At 33.6% G+C, this 19,080-nt stretch overlaps 3 protein-coding genes across 3 annotated transcripts; 1 reads left to right on the top strand and 2 right to left on the bottom strand.

Annotated features, from left to right (window-relative positions):
* Window positions 1-4,570: 4,570 nt before the first annotated feature.
* Window positions 4,571-12,534, bottom strand: LOC106356841 (DNA-directed RNA polymerase I subunit 1-like). Its single transcript, XM_048735556.1, has 23 exons — window positions 12,511-12,534; window positions 12,231-12,400; window positions 11,980-12,136; window positions 11,244-11,501; window positions 10,569-10,787; window positions 10,299-10,466; window positions 10,051-10,213; window positions 9,723-9,913; window positions 9,338-9,601; window positions 9,112-9,200; window positions 8,894-9,041; window positions 8,576-8,794; window positions 8,188-8,496; window positions 7,947-8,097; window positions 7,629-7,837; window positions 7,355-7,557; window positions 6,976-7,174; window positions 6,625-6,893; window positions 6,393-6,533; window positions 6,195-6,295; window positions 5,877-6,152; window positions 5,440-5,768; window positions 4,571-5,349 (listed from the first exon to the last, which is right to left on the bottom strand). The coding sequence occupies exons 1-23, from the start codon at window positions 12,532-12,534 to the stop codon at window positions 4,753-4,755; spliced, it is 4,854 nt and encodes a 1,617-aa protein (XP_048591513.1). The 3' UTR covers window positions 4,571-4,752.
* On the top strand, window positions 11,996-14,965 carry LOC106355632 (blue copper protein-like). The gene has a single exon (XM_048737064.1). The coding sequence runs from the start codon at window positions 13,137-13,139 to the stop codon at window positions 13,980-13,982; it is 846 nt and encodes a 281-aa protein (XP_048593021.1). The 5' UTR covers window positions 11,996-13,136; the 3' UTR covers window positions 13,983-14,965.
* Window positions 14,966-15,685: 720 nt separating this feature from the next.
* LOC106353228 (1-acyl-sn-glycerol-3-phosphate acyltransferase 2-like) lies at window positions 15,686-18,714 on the bottom strand. The gene is made up of 11 exons (XM_013792940.3): window positions 18,456-18,714; window positions 18,116-18,238; window positions 17,930-17,969; window positions 17,779-17,852; window positions 17,583-17,642; window positions 17,285-17,362; window positions 17,001-17,159; window positions 16,725-16,850; window positions 16,502-16,594; window positions 16,300-16,386; window positions 15,686-16,230 (listed from the first exon to the last, which is right to left on the bottom strand). Exons 1-11 carry the CDS (start codon window positions 18,531-18,533, stop codon window positions 15,976-15,978), a joined length of 1,173 nt encoding a protein of 390 aa, XP_013648394.2. The 5' UTR covers window positions 18,534-18,714; the 3' UTR covers window positions 15,686-15,975.
* Window positions 18,715-19,080: the final 366 nt, after the last annotated feature.

The raw sequence follows: 19,080 nt of genomic DNA, 5'->3' as shown, positions 1-19,080 counted from the left end.
ATCAGTAATGGTCAGAACCTCGGAACGGCGAGCATATCAGCAAGAGATAGACAGAGAAGCTTGAGGCGAAGAGAAGAAGAGAGCAGAGAAACGGAGGCGGAGCCAACGGCAAAGCAAAACCGCCGGTTGCCTAAAGTAGATTTAGGGTTATGACTTCACGGAAGAAAGGAAAGAGAGAAGAGAGAAGAGAGAGATGAAAAACGGTTGATCCTTAATTCGGTTTGTGTATGTCTAATTCTTTGGTAATGAACTATCATTTAACAATTTTTTTTGGTTCCTATGCCATATTCACTAAATTCACGTTCTTTAATGTGATCATGTTTAACAAATTTTTTTTTTTTTTTTTGAAACATCAAGTGAACCTTGGATCACAAAATATGATATTTGAATTTCGCTTTAATCATATCAAAGGCACACACGTACGAAAGTATCATATATATATATATATATATACTCCGTATATTATCTATATTATTAAAGTTGAAGTACACATTGAGATTGTTTGGCAATATTGATAGTAGTTTAAAAAATAGTACTGTTTGGAAACATGAATAACAGTAAGTTAGAAAAAATAATAATGAGCTTATGCTACTAAAAAATTAGAAGTCCATTACATTATATTAAAAAGTAATGGGTCTATATTACTTAATATATATTTAAATCAAAATAATAATTTAAAATTGATTTATATCAAAAATTCATTCAAAAATATACATATACTCAAAATTTGATTTTTACTAACATATTTTCCAATAACTATTATAAAAGTATTTTCAATATTTATAAGAAAAATACAATATAAAGCCCAATTTCAAACATCAACTTAAATTATGATTTTTAATTTCACATTAAATTTTAAAATATAATTTATGTGATTATTTATATGATTGTACATATAAAATACTATTAATTATAAGAAAACTATTTGATGGTACGTATTAAATAAAATTAATTATATGATAACAAATATTTTAGAACCTATGATGACACATATAGGATATATATATATATATATATATAATAGTGATTAGGGGTGGGCATTCGGGTTCGTTTTCGGGTCTTTTTGGGATTCCGTGTTCATTTCAGATCTTCGAGGATTTGGTTCGAATTTGGATAACCAATTTAAATAGGTTTGGTTTAAATATTTGGATAGAGAATTAATAATTATTTAAGTATTTTTGGAGTTTTGATTATATTTTAACTATTTAAGATATTTACGTTTGATTATTTGTATCTATTTTTAAGCATTTAAGCTAACTTAAAAGTATAATATATATTCTGGATGTTTTTATATATATTAAATCTAGAAATAGTTGATATATATATAAGTATATAAATCTATTTTGGATACCCAAAATACTTAGGTTCAGATCGGATTAGATTTCAGTTTTTCAAATACCAAAATTTTGAATAATTCGGATATTTAATCAATTCCGGTTCGGATTGAGTACTACTTATTCGGATTGAATCGGTTCAATTTTTTGAATTCGAGTTTTTTGCCAAACCCTAAATAGTGACATAAAATCAAATAGCATCGTGCGGGTCAAAATCTAATATATACTTAAAACGTAAGTACATATAACATGGATAGCCACAGTACTAGGGCTAGGCTAGGTTGAAGAGTATATATGACAAACCAAAACAAACAACAAACAAAAACCAACAAACAAACATGCACCAAAGACAGTAATCGTTAACCAATATGACAAAACAAAAAGATGCTCGAACTTAATAAATTGGAATAATTTTAATTTATTTACTATACCTAGAAAAAAGAATTACATTTATATAAAATATGGGAACAAACATCTATACTATTATTTACGAAGTAAATTTTTGGAATCGAGTTCTCACGTTAAAAGTTAGAATGATTAATATCGTTTATACCCTTAATGAATAAAATGTATAACTAAATTAAAAAAATAAAAATAAAAATGAAATTTTAATTTATTTAATTAGATAATTGATTAAAATTAATAATAGTAAGAATTATCCAAAATCTGAAAATATAATTTAAAAAAGAGATAATTTCGAAGTAAATTTTTGGAATCGAGCTCTCACGTTAAAAGTTAGAATGGTTAATATCGTTTATACCCTTAATGAATAATGAATAAAATATATAACTAAATTAAAAAAATTAAAACGAAATTTTAATTTATTTAATTAGATAATTGATTAAAATTAATAATAGTAAGAATTATCCAAAATCTGAAAATATAATTTAAAAAAGAGATTATTTCTGTATATATATTGTATTGTTATCTGAAAAAGTCTTTTAGTAAAAAGTTAAGAACATGAATTATATAACTAAATATTAATCAAATATTAGATAATTGATTAAAATTAATAATAGTAAGAATTATCCAAAATCTGAAAATATAATTTAAAAAAGAGATAATTTTTGTATATATATTGTATTCTTATCTGAAAAAGTCTTTTACTAAAAAAGTTAAAAACATGAATTATATAACTAAATATTAATCAAATAAAATTCTTAATTATATAATTAAAAATAGAATATTGAATTATCTAAAATTTAAAAATATAATTAAAAAGTGTATTTTCTTTATATATATTGATTGTATTGTTATCTAAAATAATATTTTAGTAAAAAGTTAAAAACATAAATTATATAATTAAATATTAATCAAATAAATTTGTAGTATTTGGGGGATGTTAGGGTGTGGTTGGAGTCTAGAATGAAATAGCAGCTTGAACAATGCTCAATTTGCAGTGGCAAAACATTTTACTTTGTATATAAGAAATTAATGCTAGTATTATTTTAATTTTATTAAATAGAATAGAACAATGTTTTCCTATTACAAAATAAAGTGACGACAACATAAATTATCTCTATAATATTATTTGAGAAGTCAGTTTCTTATGTGTCGCGCTCACGTTAATTTTCATGATGGTTGATTACACTGATACCCTTAATGAATTAAAATTATTACATTTAAATACTATTATTGATTATTTTTTTATTTTCCTTTTTAAAATTTTCTAAATAACATATATAATAAAAAAGGAAACATTTATAAAGTTTTAAAAACAAATTTAAAACGAAAATATATGTATATATAATATGATTTCATTAAAAAGAAAGTTCATAAAATAGAAATATTCCATTTAAAAATTATTGTTCAATAACATAAAATATATTTTTGAAGTAATAAAATATTTCTATTTTATATTTTCATAAAATATCATTATTAAAATTATTTGTTTTCATAATATTAAATTTGCTTTTAATTTTTTTTTTTATGTTTGTGGAACTTAATATGACTATAATTAATATACCAAAAAAATCTGAATTCTCATTTTTAAGATTATTTAAAATTAATTTCTGTTTATCATTTAATAAATATAAGGCATACAATTATTTATAATTTATAAAATATTTTAGTTATTGTAAATATTGATATGTGTTCATGAGCTTCTAAAAATGTATTAGTTACTTATGTATGTAACTTCATATTGATCATCGCTTTATTTTTTGATATTTTTTAAAAGAAACTCAGCATATAACTTGATAAATATTATGAAACTACATGCACATTTAAATGATACATAAAATTAATCTGATTTTACTTAATTATAATAAAAATAATTATACTTCAGTTTGAATTTGAAAAAATATATATACTAAAATCATAGATTTAACTACAATAAGAATATATAATTTTATAATAATAATTTATTTCATAAATGTAAATTATAGAATGACTCAAAAAATATTAACAAATTAAAATAAAGTATTAACCAACTATTATAATTTAGTTCTTTTGTAAAATTATATATATGCATGAGACTGTAGAATATTATGATTATATTAATTTGAGTAATCTGGAATCATACACTTTAATTTATTTAATATTTTATTCTAAACATAATATATCTTAAGTTATACATAATCTTTCTTAAATATATTTACATATCTAAGACAACAACCAACGTAAATGCAAATAAAAAAAATCATAATATTAATATATTTAAAATAAAAAAATATTATAGTTGAATTTAGAGAAATAGATGGAATCTAATATATGTCTAATTAAAGTAACAAAATATTATTAATATAAATTATGCATACAAATTAAAAATTAATTTAAAATTAAAAACAAATAACAATCAATTATTATAGTATATTTATTTTATAAATATTTATACCCGTGCATGAGCACGGGAAAATCACCTAGTAATGATATAACTTTGATTACTTCTCATCCTTCTTGTACGCCGTCTGCCACCATAACTACCACAAGACCATGTAATTAATCAATGACTCAATACTCACTTCATCATCAACGACATAATCTCATTTTCTCGTTCACATGTTCTTCATCATCGACGTCATTTGTTCTTTTTATGTCATTGATTACCTGGAAAGGCAAATGTATAACTCAAATATGTGTTAAATGTTATTGAATTAATAACGTCAAAATCGGTGATATATTTTTAATTCTTCTTTCAAAATTGGTTACTCAGCAAATTAACCCCAATAAAAACGAGGTTGCTACAACCATTTCATTTTTTCTTTTGCTTTGATCGAAAACTCACTAAAATGCAGTTTACAACAAAAAAAAACTCACTAAAATGCAGCTCTTGCCATCCACAAGCGTTTTCTCAATTTGTCGGCAGGTACATCTATCCATTTATTGGACAACAAAATGTCTAAAAACAAAACTTTTAATACGACAAATATTTTAAATTAGACAAAATTGTGCTCCACGCTAGGGTTTAACACACAAATCAGACCTCTATTCTCTGTAACAGGTCAAAGCCACCCGTTCCTGAAAGCGCAGGCAAACCAAGACATATTCTAGCAGAGGGAGTTTCTAGCCTGTCAACTTCTCCATAGGTAGCTGCTTGGACAATAAACTTAGTGGCTGTCTCAAATGTCATTCTACAGAATGGAGAAGTTGATTCTGCAATTCCTCCAAAACGGCTCATTGGACGGTATCCACCAGAAAAGGTCATGTAATCTGCGATGAGGTTCAGGTGTCTGAAACTTACTGATATACCGTATGATTTGAAAACGTGGTTTATTTCCCTGATTATGGTCTCTCTTGCCGCTTCAACCCCAAATGTGTTGAGCATGTCGTGAATGCTGTTGCTGTACAAGTACCTAACGTCAAGCTTATCTTGAAACTCCCAGATATCAGAGAAATCAACTCCTGATGCGTGGAGAGCTGGCCAGGCTTTCTTTTCCTCGTTGGAGATGTCTTCTCTCTCCTTTGGTTTGTCTCCGTAGTATATCATTTGAGGATCACCACAGTTAGCTAATGTGCACCGTTCGATTCTCCCATAGTTCTGGATGTAAACCTTCTGTGCTGTTTTCTGAGCAACCTGCGTGTCAAAAAAGAAGAAGTATAAAACACCTAGGGCTTAGCATAAAACAATAGAGTCATAAAGATAATAGCTTCAAGAACAAGGTACCGGAGCAAGTAACATATGAGGCTGCTTTGAAAGAAACTTGAAATGGACCTCAAATGTCTCTCCTTTGCATTCCACAAAGATATGTCTGTCTTTCTTATGTCCAACAAATCTCTCTCTCTTCTTTTTTTTGGGTTGCTGAGTCCCTTCCTTGCTAACTTCTTCATTCTCATCCTCACTGTCCATCTCAGTGTCATCATCTACTCCACTAGTTGACAATGGTTCCTTATTCTCATCTTCAGAACTTTCCTCATAATCCTCATCTGCTGCTTGCTTCTTCCGTTTCTCTGCACCAAGACCCTCATCATCATCATCATCATCATCATCATCATCTTGAGTCTGCTTTCCATTAGCAGAATCATCATCATCTTGATTCTGCTTTCCACTAGCAGAATCATCATCATCATCATCATCATCATCATCTTGAGTCTGCTTTCCACTAGCAGAATCATCATCATCATCTTGAGTCTGCTTTCCACTTGCAGAATCATCATTCCTCGTATCACTTCCAGCTTTTGGACCGGTCTCTTTCTTAACCTTTATGCCCCTGATTCTACAGAGCATTGTCATGTGTTTCTGTATAGCATCTTCCAGCTTCCTCAAATACCTAACCGTCATTGTCTCTTGCCAATCCTCATCAGTAATATCAGTGTGCTTCGGATAATGCTCTGGCTTATATAGATTTATCTTAAGCTTGTGAATACTACAAACTCTACCTTTTTGTTTTTTTTTTTTGGGGTCAAAGCTAGAAACTCTGCCTTTATAAACTGCGAATGGTATAACGGATACTTCCATACTCTTTATAATATCTGCTACTGTTATCTTCCTTAATTTATCAGTAATATGACTTGCATCATCCCCTGCAGAATGAATGATAGATAAGTAGAGAATATTTAAACATAAAACATCTATAAAACATCTCATATTTTTGTAAATAGCATAATTATCCAACATACTTTGTTATACCCTTGAGCAAAGGGCAAGTCATGATGGGTGTCTTAATGTTTGCAGAAGCAGTCATCAAGATCTCTTGTAAACGTGGGATTCCGAGTGTCACATTCATCTCTCCACGTCCAGCAAGATGGAAAGTATTCAAACTGTATATTGACAGAGCAACATAAAGCTATAAGCAAAATACTAAGACCAAAACATAAGAAAGAAAGAAAGAAAGAAAGGAATATAACTAACGTCATCTGTGTTGATGGCTCTCCTACAGATTGTGCAGCAAGTACACCTACAGGCTCCCCTGGCTGGGCAAGACTTGCAAAGAATTTTGATTTCACCAGCTTCAGTAGATCCTCTTGTCTCACCATTTTGGAAGCAATACGCTCATTCATAGGCATTGACTCTACAAACTTCTCAGCTCTCTTCTTAAGAGTAATAGGCAGATCAGTTATGTAACTATTGGATCCAGATAGCATGTCTTCACTGCATGTTTCAAGGATCATATCTTGATTCTGAATCAAAGCAAGTTAAATGAATAACAACATAAGTTTCCAAAAGGAAAAGGCTTAACCGTTTCGAAAATGGAATGCTTACTAGTGTAAGTTCTTTGAATTTTTCAATGAAGCTAGACCGATGAACATCCACGCCATCTTCACCATATTGGAATTGAATGATGGACCCATCAGCATCCCGGACAGTGCAATCATAGTTGACTTTCAGGCTCTCGAGATTTTTCATCAAGCATCTCTGCAGATACCCACTACGTGATGTCTTCACTGCAGTATCAACTAACCTATAAAACAGAATGTTCTAAAATGTTTACAATTAATGCACCATAACAAAGATGACAAAGACTCTTAACACAAATACAACACAAGACTTAAAATTAAGAAAAAATTTTACACGAACCATTTTCAAAAGATTTATGTTACAGGAACAAAGTAAAACTTTAAAAAGAGGAAGAGTTACTAACCCTTCTCGTCCAGCCATACAATGGAAGTAATACTCTTGTGGCTTGAGACCACTAAGGAATCTGTCACTAATAAAACCTCCAGCTCTAGGTGACCAGTCCCATGGATGGAAACACGGTAATGTCTTCCCAGAAACCATTCTGGGAACTCTTTTTCCTTCTAAATCTTGCTGGCCAAGGTGAGAAGAGATTTGTTGGAAGTTAACCTGCACAGAGTCGGCAACATGAGAAGAAAAAAAAATAGTGAAAATTTCTTGCATACTGAAGAAAGACTCACCTTACTGCCCTTAGCTCCAGATATTGTCATCAGAGATATACAATTCCTTCCAGGTGTTTTCAGCAACCCATCAGAGAGCAAATCGTTCATCACCCCCTTTCCTGAACACTTGTTGAGCTCACTGACGATTCTCCTGTCCAAAGATGCCAAAGCAGGTTCCCCGTCCTCGTAAAGAATTCGCTCAATGCTAGATTTCATGTCCTGAGGATCTGCCCCAAAGAAAGTACGTAGTAACATGTGAGTAGTTCATCTAGCAAACTACAATTCCCATGCATGTTGACAGGCATGCACACATTAATGAAGTACATATACACATACCTATCTGAGCATTAACATCAATGCCAAAGGTCTTACGTAGGACTTTTTCACCAACACCTTCACATTCTTGAAGTTGCTTGGTCCTCTCTTCATCCACATCTTTCAAAATAATAAGATCATCAACTCCACAGGTGAAACCGTGAATCTGAAAGATGATGAAACAGAAGGTTTTTCACGATACAAAACTCTGTAACAAAATTTAAAAAAAAAACTATCATCTTCATGAGAGCAAATTACAAACCTGAAGGAAAACGGTGAAGAGACGACTAAAAACAGAAAGCAGGTTTCCTGCAGCATTTGAACCATAGAGCTCATGCACTGTGTGAACCAACCCATAGTCCGCAAACTGAGCCTTGTCAATCACACCGCGGACAAATTCGTTTTTCCTGATGAGCAGTTTATCTTCGCTAAAATCATGTTTCCATGACTTGTTTTTGTTGGATTCTTCTATTGGTCTACGTTTGAAGAAGTCAACAGGAAGTTTGGTAGATTTCTCTACGCTGAATGGGGGATGACCTTTGGTTATCTCATTCAACACTGAAGTGATGACCTAGAACATAACCAGAAAAACCAGATTGGTTAGAGAATTATAAACTAAAAATAAAATATAGCTGGATTATTATGATAACCTGTTTTCCAGTCCAAAGAGGTACTGGTTTTAAAATAGCAGGCGTGACAGTCAACAGCTTTGTATTAGAAGCAGACTGTGTGACTTTCTTGCCAGATCGTCCAGAAAAAGAACTCAGAACCATGTCAGTCACGCCAGAACTGAAAAGAAGCTGATTGAATTCATCTCTGTCCATAAAAGTGTCCCCTTTTGTGAGTAAAACCGAACTGACAATATGATCCTGTAAAGTAAAATGCAAGGTGATACAACATATGAATGATCAACCAAGCCGATTCATGAAATTAATGGATACAAGGTTTTGAAAAATTTGATGTGGAACCTGGATTAAAGCTCGAAGTGGATCACCATTAGAAGGCCTTGCATATTGGTTGTTGGCATTGACAATATTGTAGGCCTCAGATCGTGATATCTCATCTTGTGGAAAATGCACATTCATCTCATCTCCATCAAAATCTGCATTATATGTACTGGAAACCAAAGTAGTTTTTTAAAGTCAGCCTTGGGATACAAGAAAAAGCATGTGGAAATGGAGACTACCTGCAATTTGCATAGTGGAGACGAAGTGTCTTCTCCCCCTTAAGAACACGGACTATGTGAGCCATTATACTAGGTTTATGTAATGTTGGCTGCCATCACACCAAATAAAAGTTGTTAAAGTAAATAAACATTTCCAAAATCGCTTAGTAAAAGACCTAACAAAACTTGAGAAATAATATAATATAGATAGGCAATATTAATGAAATAGAACAGTATGTTCCCACACCTGACGATTCACAAGGACGACGTCACCATCTTTCATATGTCGATAGACAATTTTACATTCAAAGTCGATATCACATGTTTTCCCAAGTTTTGTAGTGACTCCTCGTGAGGAAAATAACTTGTTTGCAATTGCTATTCGTGCTTTTCTGCTAGAAGGCAGCTTCATTGTAGATACTTTGTCAGAGTATTGCGTTGCTCCTGGATGAATGTCTGGACCATTAATGATAGCCTTCCTTAACTTTTCAACATTCCAAGGAGTCACCCTCTGCACCAGGAAAAACAAACATAAAGTTACACTACAGGTCGGACATATTGTACATCTAAGCGTTGCCACTAGTCATCTCCACATAGTGAAGCAAGCAAAACTGGAAGATAATAGATCATACCTCAGGATAAGTCAATTTCAAAGCAAAACAAGGAGGAATCCCAATGTCATTGACAGCGATATAAGGATCTGGAGATATGACAGATCTGCATGCATGATTCACTCTTTTTCCCATTATATTTTGCCGAAATAGACCCTCTTTCTTCTCCAGCACTTGACATATTCCAGTTCCCTGCTCTCTCTGACTTTTAACTGTGAAGGAAACAATCCATTTTACTAGTCAGTCGTCAAGTGGGGAAGCCAGTTGCTAGACATAGCTAGAAAAGAATAAGGAAACTCTTTGTAACAGATGCACCTAAAACAATTAAGTGAATAAGCTAGAAGCTAACCTGATGAAGTTTTGCTATCATACAAGACATTGACTGATTCTTGGAGATCCATCCATCTAGAAACTATTTTCGATTTCTCTAATTGGTTAGTACGGGCATTCCCAAGGGCTATATTGGATTCTAAGACCTTATTTAGCCCTGCGGTTTGAGGATGTTCCATAACCTGTAAGAAACAAAATGGTATCACATGAGTTAACTGTAATGGAAAATGAAATTTAATAGAACAATGAAAGTAAAGAACTACTTACGCTATCGCCTCCTTTTGTTGGAGGTCTAAATTTAGTAGGAGGCACAAGAATACTCTCCAAAAAGAACATAGAGTAGTCATTTTTTTCAGATCCACTCTGCCAAAGATCACCAATAAAGGAGCAAAACTCAGGGTGATTTCTCCACAAATCTTTTAAGATTTCCCTGACCTGAAACAAGTGTAATAATAGCGCCAAAGACATTATAAACCTTTTTAAAATTCTGGTCGTGCCTAAATATAAAGTCAGAACATAATTAAAAAAAACACAAACCTCACTAGGCAAAACGTTTATTTTAGTCTTTTTCTTGTGTTCTTTAAACTCTTTAGCTGCTTTCGAAGATTTTCCTCTTTTCTTTTTAGCACCTTCATCTTCAACTTCTGATTGTTCATCGATAGCACTGTCATCATCACTTTCTACAATGTTTTCTGAATTCTTTACCTTAATCTCTCGAATTACATTATCTCCATTGTCGGTCGCTTTCTCCTCCTCCTGATTAGAAATAATGTTATAGATAGGAATATCGCAGCTTTCTGATATCAAAGAGGAGCATAATGTAGAGAACTGGAAAGCAAATAAAAATCAGACGCATGCTGGAGTAAAGAACTACTTAAGATGTTTAAGGAACAAACAACAGAAGTACAAGGTAAACAGTATATCCTCTAGAGTACACAGAATCTATTAAAATAAGACATAATATCTGGCTGGCTTAAAAGGCTGAGTAGAGTCTTCAAACCAAATAAAATGTCAAGGAAATAATACAACAGAAATGGCAAGTGTTACATAAAAGCATTGCAAAGGCATTTTATTGTCAAATGCCAAAACCGGTTGTGAAAGTTATTATTCCTTAGAGAAAAAAAACAGGACTATACAAACATTGATGGCATTAGACTAAGCATGCTTCCTAACATAGGCTTCACAGGAGTAACAACTTTCAAGAGGACGTACCTTGCGAACCCATCCGAACATAGGCTTCTCTAGTTGAACAGCTTTTTTACCGCAATATCCACACTTCCATGATTTCAACCCCAGAGTTTTTTTCAAGAGGTCAGTGACTTCAGCAAACTGAAAAGATGTCCACCTCTGCTTTCTAATGTCAGAATCTTCACACTCTTCTGATGATTCCGTGGCTTCAGAACCAAACTTTTTAGCAGCAACTATATCTCCTTTAATGATGACTTTCAACTGAGAAACACATCCGTCAACCTTAAAAAGCAACAACAAAGAGAAAGTAACATGAATCAAATTAGCAAACGCAGACAACTATTATCAAACTCAGTGTTCTAAAAATCAATATAGAAGACAACTAGGTATCTGTCTAGGTGGCAAATCGGGCCTTAAGACCATCTCTTAGGGAGGGTATCTTAGTGTAATTAGGAATTAAAAAAAAAATATATAGCTTTTAACTAAAAAACACTAAAAACATATTATAAATAAGAAATATAAAATACGTTTCTTAGTAAAAAATGTCAAATCATGCTCTAAGAAACCTATTAAGTTCTTCCTTGTTAATCATGCTCTAAGAAAACAACTTTTAAAAGATTGGTATATATATACGTTAAAAAAAACGGTTTAGGCATCCATCTAAGCAATAATTCCTCATAAAGCTCATAATCACTGCCTAGATATTTCTTAAACACTGATCAAACTTATTATATATATATATATATATATAGTAGCTTACCTCACTCCATTTCATAAAGTGATGACAAAAGAAACAAGTCCTTTGCAAAAAGGTGTAAAGAAGATTGAAGAGCAAAGGGTGGTAAATAGGATAGACAAGCTCGATATGCCCACAATGTCCTGGGCAAAATAGACTGATCCGGCTACAGGTTTTACAACTGCATTACGAGAGATTCATGGAGAGACAGCATTAATAAGGATATAAAAATCAAGTCTTTATACAAAAATTACTTTAAAAGAAGAAGTCTTTACGGTGTTTTATCATCCAGCGGACCCATAAGAGGATCATAGAGACCACCAGGGACAGGTCTCTCAACGGTATCGAGTAAGACGGGATTAGTAACTTTCATAACACTATGGTTTCGGACATCTTGTTCTGTCATGAAGCTAAATCTAACAGACTTAACGACTTGGGAAGCTCCCTGGAGAAACCAAAAGCTCGAGAACATAAGTTAAAACCATAAGTTAAAACCATTAAGGAAGAAATAAAAAAACAGAACTTGCACGCCATGAAAGTGAAACGTAACAAAACCTCTGTGGTTTGAGTTTGAGCCATTGCTGCTGAGTTCTGCAAGCACGGATAAAATAAGGGTTTTAACAATTATTTGCTTATCGCCGAAGTTTAATCGGAGTTTGAAAGTGAGAGAATAAACCCTGAGAAAGCCGTCAAGGTTTTAGTTTTAGGGTAGAAAAAAAAACTGTCGGTTTATAGTTTTATATAATTAATTACATTAACTTAAGTATTAACCTGACAAAAAAAATCTTTTTGATTAAAGTATTAACTTGAATATACAGTGTTTAGTTTTTTTTTTTTTTTTTGTGAACGAAGAATAAGATTTTTGATGATATTAGGTAAACTAGATATCATAAACGAACCTAATCAGAAAAGTATTAGAGATTTTTTAAATGTGATTCTTTCCTTTTCCAGATTAGATATGTGTATTTTTGAAACGGTTTAGATCATTAAAAAGGAAATAAAGTAGAAAGAAAAATATTTAAAAAGGAAAGATAAGATCTGTGAAACCTTATATAAGGAGGGTTAAGGTATTCTATTTTGTTACATTCACACATTCATCAACGCTTGAGTTCAATATTTGCTTCCAAAACTTTCTCTCTTCGATCATACTTGTAATCTTTCTTGTTCATCTTCAGTAGATAATGGCGACTAGGACAATAATCTTCAGCTTCGTGTTCGCGATGATGATGAGCTTCACGGTATTCTGCTCGGCGAGGATCTACAAAGTCGGAGACTCCGAGGGATGGACTGCCAAGGACGACGTCTACTACGCTTGGGCCGAAGCCGACCATAAGGAGTTCCACGTGGGAGATTCTCTCGTCTTCGAATACGATCCCAACATCAACGACGTGACTCATGTTTCTGGCTCTTTGGAATACGAGTTTTGCGACTATTCTTCTCCTAAAGCCGTCTACAACACAGGACACGATGTCGTGACCCTCACGAAACCAGGTTTTCACTACTTCATCACCTCAAACCAAGCTCAATGCGTATTGGGACAGAAACTCGAAGTTCTTGTCATCCATGACCCGTCACGTCCGGTTCCTCCACCACCACCGAGCAAGATTCTTCCTGACGGAAAGACTTACAAGGTCGGAAACTCACAAGGATGGAAAGTCTATGACGACATTGACTTCTACAACAAGTGGAGTGAGGAAAAACAGTTTCATGTTGGAGATACTCTGCTTTTCGAATACGACAACGAAGTCAACGACGTCTATGAAATCAGTGGTGACCTAGAATTTATTACCTGCGACTCAACGTCTCCGGTATCCGTGCACAAGACAGGACAAGATCTTGTTAGGCTTACAAAATCAGGAGTTCATTATTTTGTAACCTCACACTCTGGTTATTGCGAGGCTGGGCTTAAACTTCAAGTGATAGTTGGACCACTACCCGAAGCTGTTGCTTTTTCTAGTTTTCCGAAGAAGGTGGACTTGTCAGCTATGGAGCGTCTCAACAACTGGTTGAAGACGTTCAAACACTAACCCATTCTTTTTCTTGTCTGGTTTAAGATTTTTTTCCAGTGTAGAGTTATTGTTTGTCTCTCTCGTCTTTAGTACTTTGTTTTGAGAGTAATTTTCTATTACCACCATCGTTGTAGAGTATATTTGATAAGAGCAGAATATTCAATAAAATTCAAAAGAAAAATAAAACCAGCCTCTAGTTGGTATGACTGACCATCACACTCAGAGCATAACATTCCTTTTGAATCGTATCTAATATCTTGAACTCTTGGGACTGTAGAAGTGTGATAATGAAACCTATGTCGTACAACTCTGACACGCTAGTAACGTTTTAAGTTAGACTATTTGTACACGCGTAGCAGCATCAGAACAACAAGATAAAGACGCAGCAGGAGAATCTATTGCAACGCAAGCTTTATTATAATGGATAAAAGATCAGCTTCTTCCATAGTTGGTGACTACTTTTACTGAGCTTCTTTTGGTTACACTTTAAGAGTGTGGTTATGCTGCATCTAGTTCTGTAGTTTCTTTTTGAACCTGCATCAGATTATGTTGTTGCTTCTGGTTCTATTGTTATTTTTGATGCTACATTAGTTGAAAGGTTGCAATAAGTTTTTTTCTTCTAACGTTTGTTACATTTCTGCTTTAGTAAAACTGGGCATTTGGTTATTTTCGGTTTTGAAAAACTGTCACTGAAGCCAAACTATATTTCAGTTCGGTTCGAAATTTGAATAGTTCGGTTCGGTTTTGCGTATCATCATTATGTGTTTCGAACCGAACCGAATTTGTTTCAAGTTTTGGTTTATGAACTTAACTCGGTGAAGCAAACAAAAATTAATCGAATAAAATTCTATCAATTTCAGTTTTTTTGCGGATATTTGGTTCGTTTATTCGGTTGAATGTTGTCGAATCAAACAATTTCTGCTAAACCGACTGAATTTTTAAGGTTCGCTGGTCAGTTCTTAGCTAAACCAGATGTGAAACCAAAAACCAAAATTTTCAGTTCAATCACGCCAATCAGTTCTTCTTAGGGCCTGACTGGTTCAAACGCAGCGGTTGCAGTTGCGGCTGCGGGCGTTTGCGGATGCGGGTGGTTGCGGTTTCTAGCGGTTTTAAGAGATTTGTACGACTGGTTCTGCGGTTAGAAATTGGTACGTTTGCGGGATACTTATGACTGGTTAACTACCAAATACAGCAGCAGTTAAATAATAAATTAACAATATTTACATTTTATATAATTATAAAAATATCAAAAATCATAATATTATAATAAATATGTAAATTATATTTTCAAAGTTATAGTTTTAAATTTTTTAAATTATAGAAAATATTTTTATTTTAAAATTTTATAATATTAATTAAAATATAATAGATATATTTTAGTATTTTTATAATTCCATTTTAAAAATTTTATTTTTATTTTTATTTTTGTATTTATATGATTTTTTTTAAAAAAAGAAAAAAAAATTATCCTCCCGCAACCGCCCGCAACCGCAAACGCTAGCTGGAACCAGCTTTTGATTTTAAGAGGTTCGGAGCGGTTTGGAGCGGTTTGAAGCGATTTGTAGCGGTTTGTATGATTGTTTCGAAACGCTGTCAACCGCTACCAATCGCAAAAGCTGCGTTTGCGGGTGATAGCGGGAAAACCAATCAAGCTCTTAGTTAAACGAGATGTGAAACTGAAAACAAAAAATTATCATTTCGGTCAGTTCGGTTTACTTCGGTTTTGGATCAAATGTTTTCTAGAAAAGGAAAGTCATCCCAAATTACAATCTAATAATAGAAAGTTATACAAGTCCTATGCACTTGAGAAAAATAAAAATCACAAGGTCTATAGGGATCACGACCCTTTACATCAATCGACTAAGAGACATTGGCCGAGTAATAGTAGTAGTTGAAGTAGCTGAACAAAACGGGAGTGATGATATCAAGGAGGGATTCACTTGGGGTTTGTTTCTTATAACAAAACTGATACGCTTCTTGTTGTGGTGTTTGATCCGTTAGATCCTTCTTTTTACTTCTGCTTCTCCTCCACTTCTGTTTGGGAGGATGGTCCTGACTGGTGATTGTCCTTTGGCTTGGCTGGAGCGACTTTGGCAGGTGTTGAACGCTCCGACTGAGAGGAGCGGATCAGGATCTGCATACAGAGAGTGATGATGCCTAGACCAAGCGCTGATAATGCGATGCCTTTCCACGAAGAAAAGAGGTTTGACCAGTGTAAGAACTTCATTGCTCCAAGAGTTAGTAGGCATGCCCATGATACAACCACCTGGAAAAGGACGAAGATATTTGTGAGTTGATGTGGATGGAGCCAAGGGAATGTTTTGATGAGACTCACTGCAAGAGACTTTATGGGACGGCCAATGTTCTGTTCTTTCTGACCGGCGAAAGTGTCTGCAGCTATGTGTTTGTCTAACAGTGCATCCTGTATCACAGAGCCGAGATTAGAGTGTGTCAAAATGAACCTTGTTTTTTCTCTTAGCTTCTCTCAATTGAATCTTTGACCAAAAGGAAAAATCAGTAAAATATATAATATATACCTTAGCCACAAACTGATCTCTGCACCACTGTGCAATTTCGTCTTCTGGTTCAGGCAAGTCCTTCATCGAGTGACACTTGATGTGAACATGCACCTGAAACCAGCAACAATGGTTTGGGGAATGGTCGAAAGTTACAGAAAGCTCTGGGACTATGAGAAGAATGCAAGATGTGACTACTGTATGTTACTTAACGAAGAGCTCTTCATATATATTACTTGCTTACCACAGAAGGTTGTCCTTTGAATAGTCTTAGCATCGTTGGGGGTGGAGAAGTTTTTGGAATAGCCACGGTCATATCATATATGGCTGGCACAAATGAACGCATGTTACTAACAGCTGACACAAAACCCTGAAATAGAAATACAAACCAAAGTTTAGTAATTACAACAGAAAACACAATATCAATCATAGAAGTAGTCATTTTGCTCGTTAAAGGCTTCAGTGAGGAGATCAAGTTGCCCACCAAGGAATGGGTAAAAAGGAAAACAATAAGACTCACTTTGGTGCGAGGAATCAACACATTTCGAGGGACAGGCAACTCAGAGGAGGCTGCGTACTCTTGTGCTGCTTTAAGTTTTGCCTCTGTGAAGCGAGTTCCCTCCACAAAAAGAGCTAGCCAGAAAGGCCGTGGGAAGTCGTTCAAGCGTTGAAGACCTGACTGTAAATTTAAGATAAACACACATAACTCATGATCTTGAAATGAAGATTCTGCAATTTCAGGCTAATGAGTATAAGCATCAGCAAAGCTAATTGAGTTTGCACAATAAGAATATAAACCGATACCTTTAAAGTGCTTTCATCCTTTGCCCAATTTCTTTCAAGAAACAGATACTCGGAGAACCACATTGACCAGCCTATGACCTGTATGTGCGTGACAGTTGTATGTTGATGAATACTTTGGTGTATGTAACACAATAAAAAGGAGAAGAAGTGTGTGTGTTCACCATTGATATTTTTCTCAACCCAAAGCCCGTTATCAAGTTTCTAACTTTAGCATATGTTCAGAAATACAATCCAAGATTACTACGTTCTTTAAAATCTAGCAAGTAAGTCAGTAAACCTAATTAATAGATTCACATACTGGGAGAAATTTGGAAGACTTCTTCATTACAGCTAATGCGCTTCCCAGGCAACCTGACCTCTGCAAGGAAAGAAAATACGAAACTAGATAAGGCAACAATGGTGCCATAGCACATATACAAGCTTAGCCACCAAGAAGTGTATCTTGATCCAATACCAAATATTTAGAAATAAGATGTAAGATTAAATCATAGTACCTGAGCGAGAATCCATCCAACAAGCCAATCAATATCACTTCGGTGATTACAAACGACAAGAGCATGTTCTTTGCCTAGAAGGAACAGTCACTGAAGTTACAGATAATAGAACACTTTGTATATTTCGGGCTCTGAATAAGCAGGAACTTACCCATTCGATTAAAGGTCTCATCATCAGCAAAGACTTGGATCTAGGGCAATAAGGAAGTTTCAGAGTAAGTGATAAAACTTAAAAAAGTAAATCTACATATATGGTCATGTTGCACACTAATCTACATAAGGTCCAAATCTGTTATTTGACTAATATAAGCAGGAGGGAAAAGAGGATGATAAAGACCTTGACTCCAGCCCACCAGTCAACGATCCAGACAAGCTCCAACCACAAGGTTTCTGCAACCACCCGGTTGATCTTTCTGTATGTGTTCTTAGACATAGGTCGAACGAGGACATAGCAAACTGCCTGAATTATAAAAAGAAACTAAGTTCAGAGACAAGGCAGGCTCTTCCTGGAGCCCTAAATCCTTAGAAACTATCGGCCTAGACAAAACATTCTCAGACTATAAGGATGTTTAGCATCTCTCAAGGATGTTCTCACACACACACACACACTCTCTCTCTCTCTCTCTTAAAAGCCGCATCAGAACAGCAACAGAATCGAAGAGTTTGAGGAAAGCCACCTGGAGGAGATTGACAACGAGGCCAGAAATGAAGAAGAGAATCCCCAAAGGCACAATCACTGCTGCTGCCATCGCCATGGAATCCAACCAACACAACACAGTCCTCGTTTCCCAGATTCACATTAACCAAACACAACTTGCTGATTAATTTTAAAAGGACCAAAATAAAAATAAACCCAACCAAAAAAAAAAAAAAAGGAAATCGCGAAATTAAACTTTACAGATAAAAACTGAGACCGATTGGATTTGATTTTATTATATATTACTAGTGGTTTGCCCGGGCTACGCCCGGGATTTTTCATTTCATAATTTTTTTTTTTTACTTTTTATTTAATACATATATATATATGTTGGAATTGATTATAAAAGTAATTTAGTATACAAATTTAATTTTTTCTACATGTTTTATTATATAAAATTGTGAATTGATACAGTAAAACCTCTATAAATTAATAATAATGAGATTTTGAAATTTTATAATTTATAGAGATATTAATTTACAAAAGTTTCCTTATTTATATTTCTTATTTTAAGATATATTTATTAGAAAAATATTTGATTTTAGTGTATAGACATTAATTGTTATTTTCTGAAATTTGACATTTATATTAATTTTATTATATTA

Source organism: Brassica napus, chromosome A7 (assembly GCF_020379485.1).
Source record: "Brassica napus cultivar Da-Ae chromosome A7, Da-Ae, whole genome shotgun sequence".
In the NCBI taxonomy this organism is placed as follows: domain Eukaryota; kingdom Viridiplantae; phylum Streptophyta; class Magnoliopsida; order Brassicales; family Brassicaceae; genus Brassica; species Brassica napus.
This window is presented reverse-complemented; position numbering and strand designations above follow the sequence as displayed.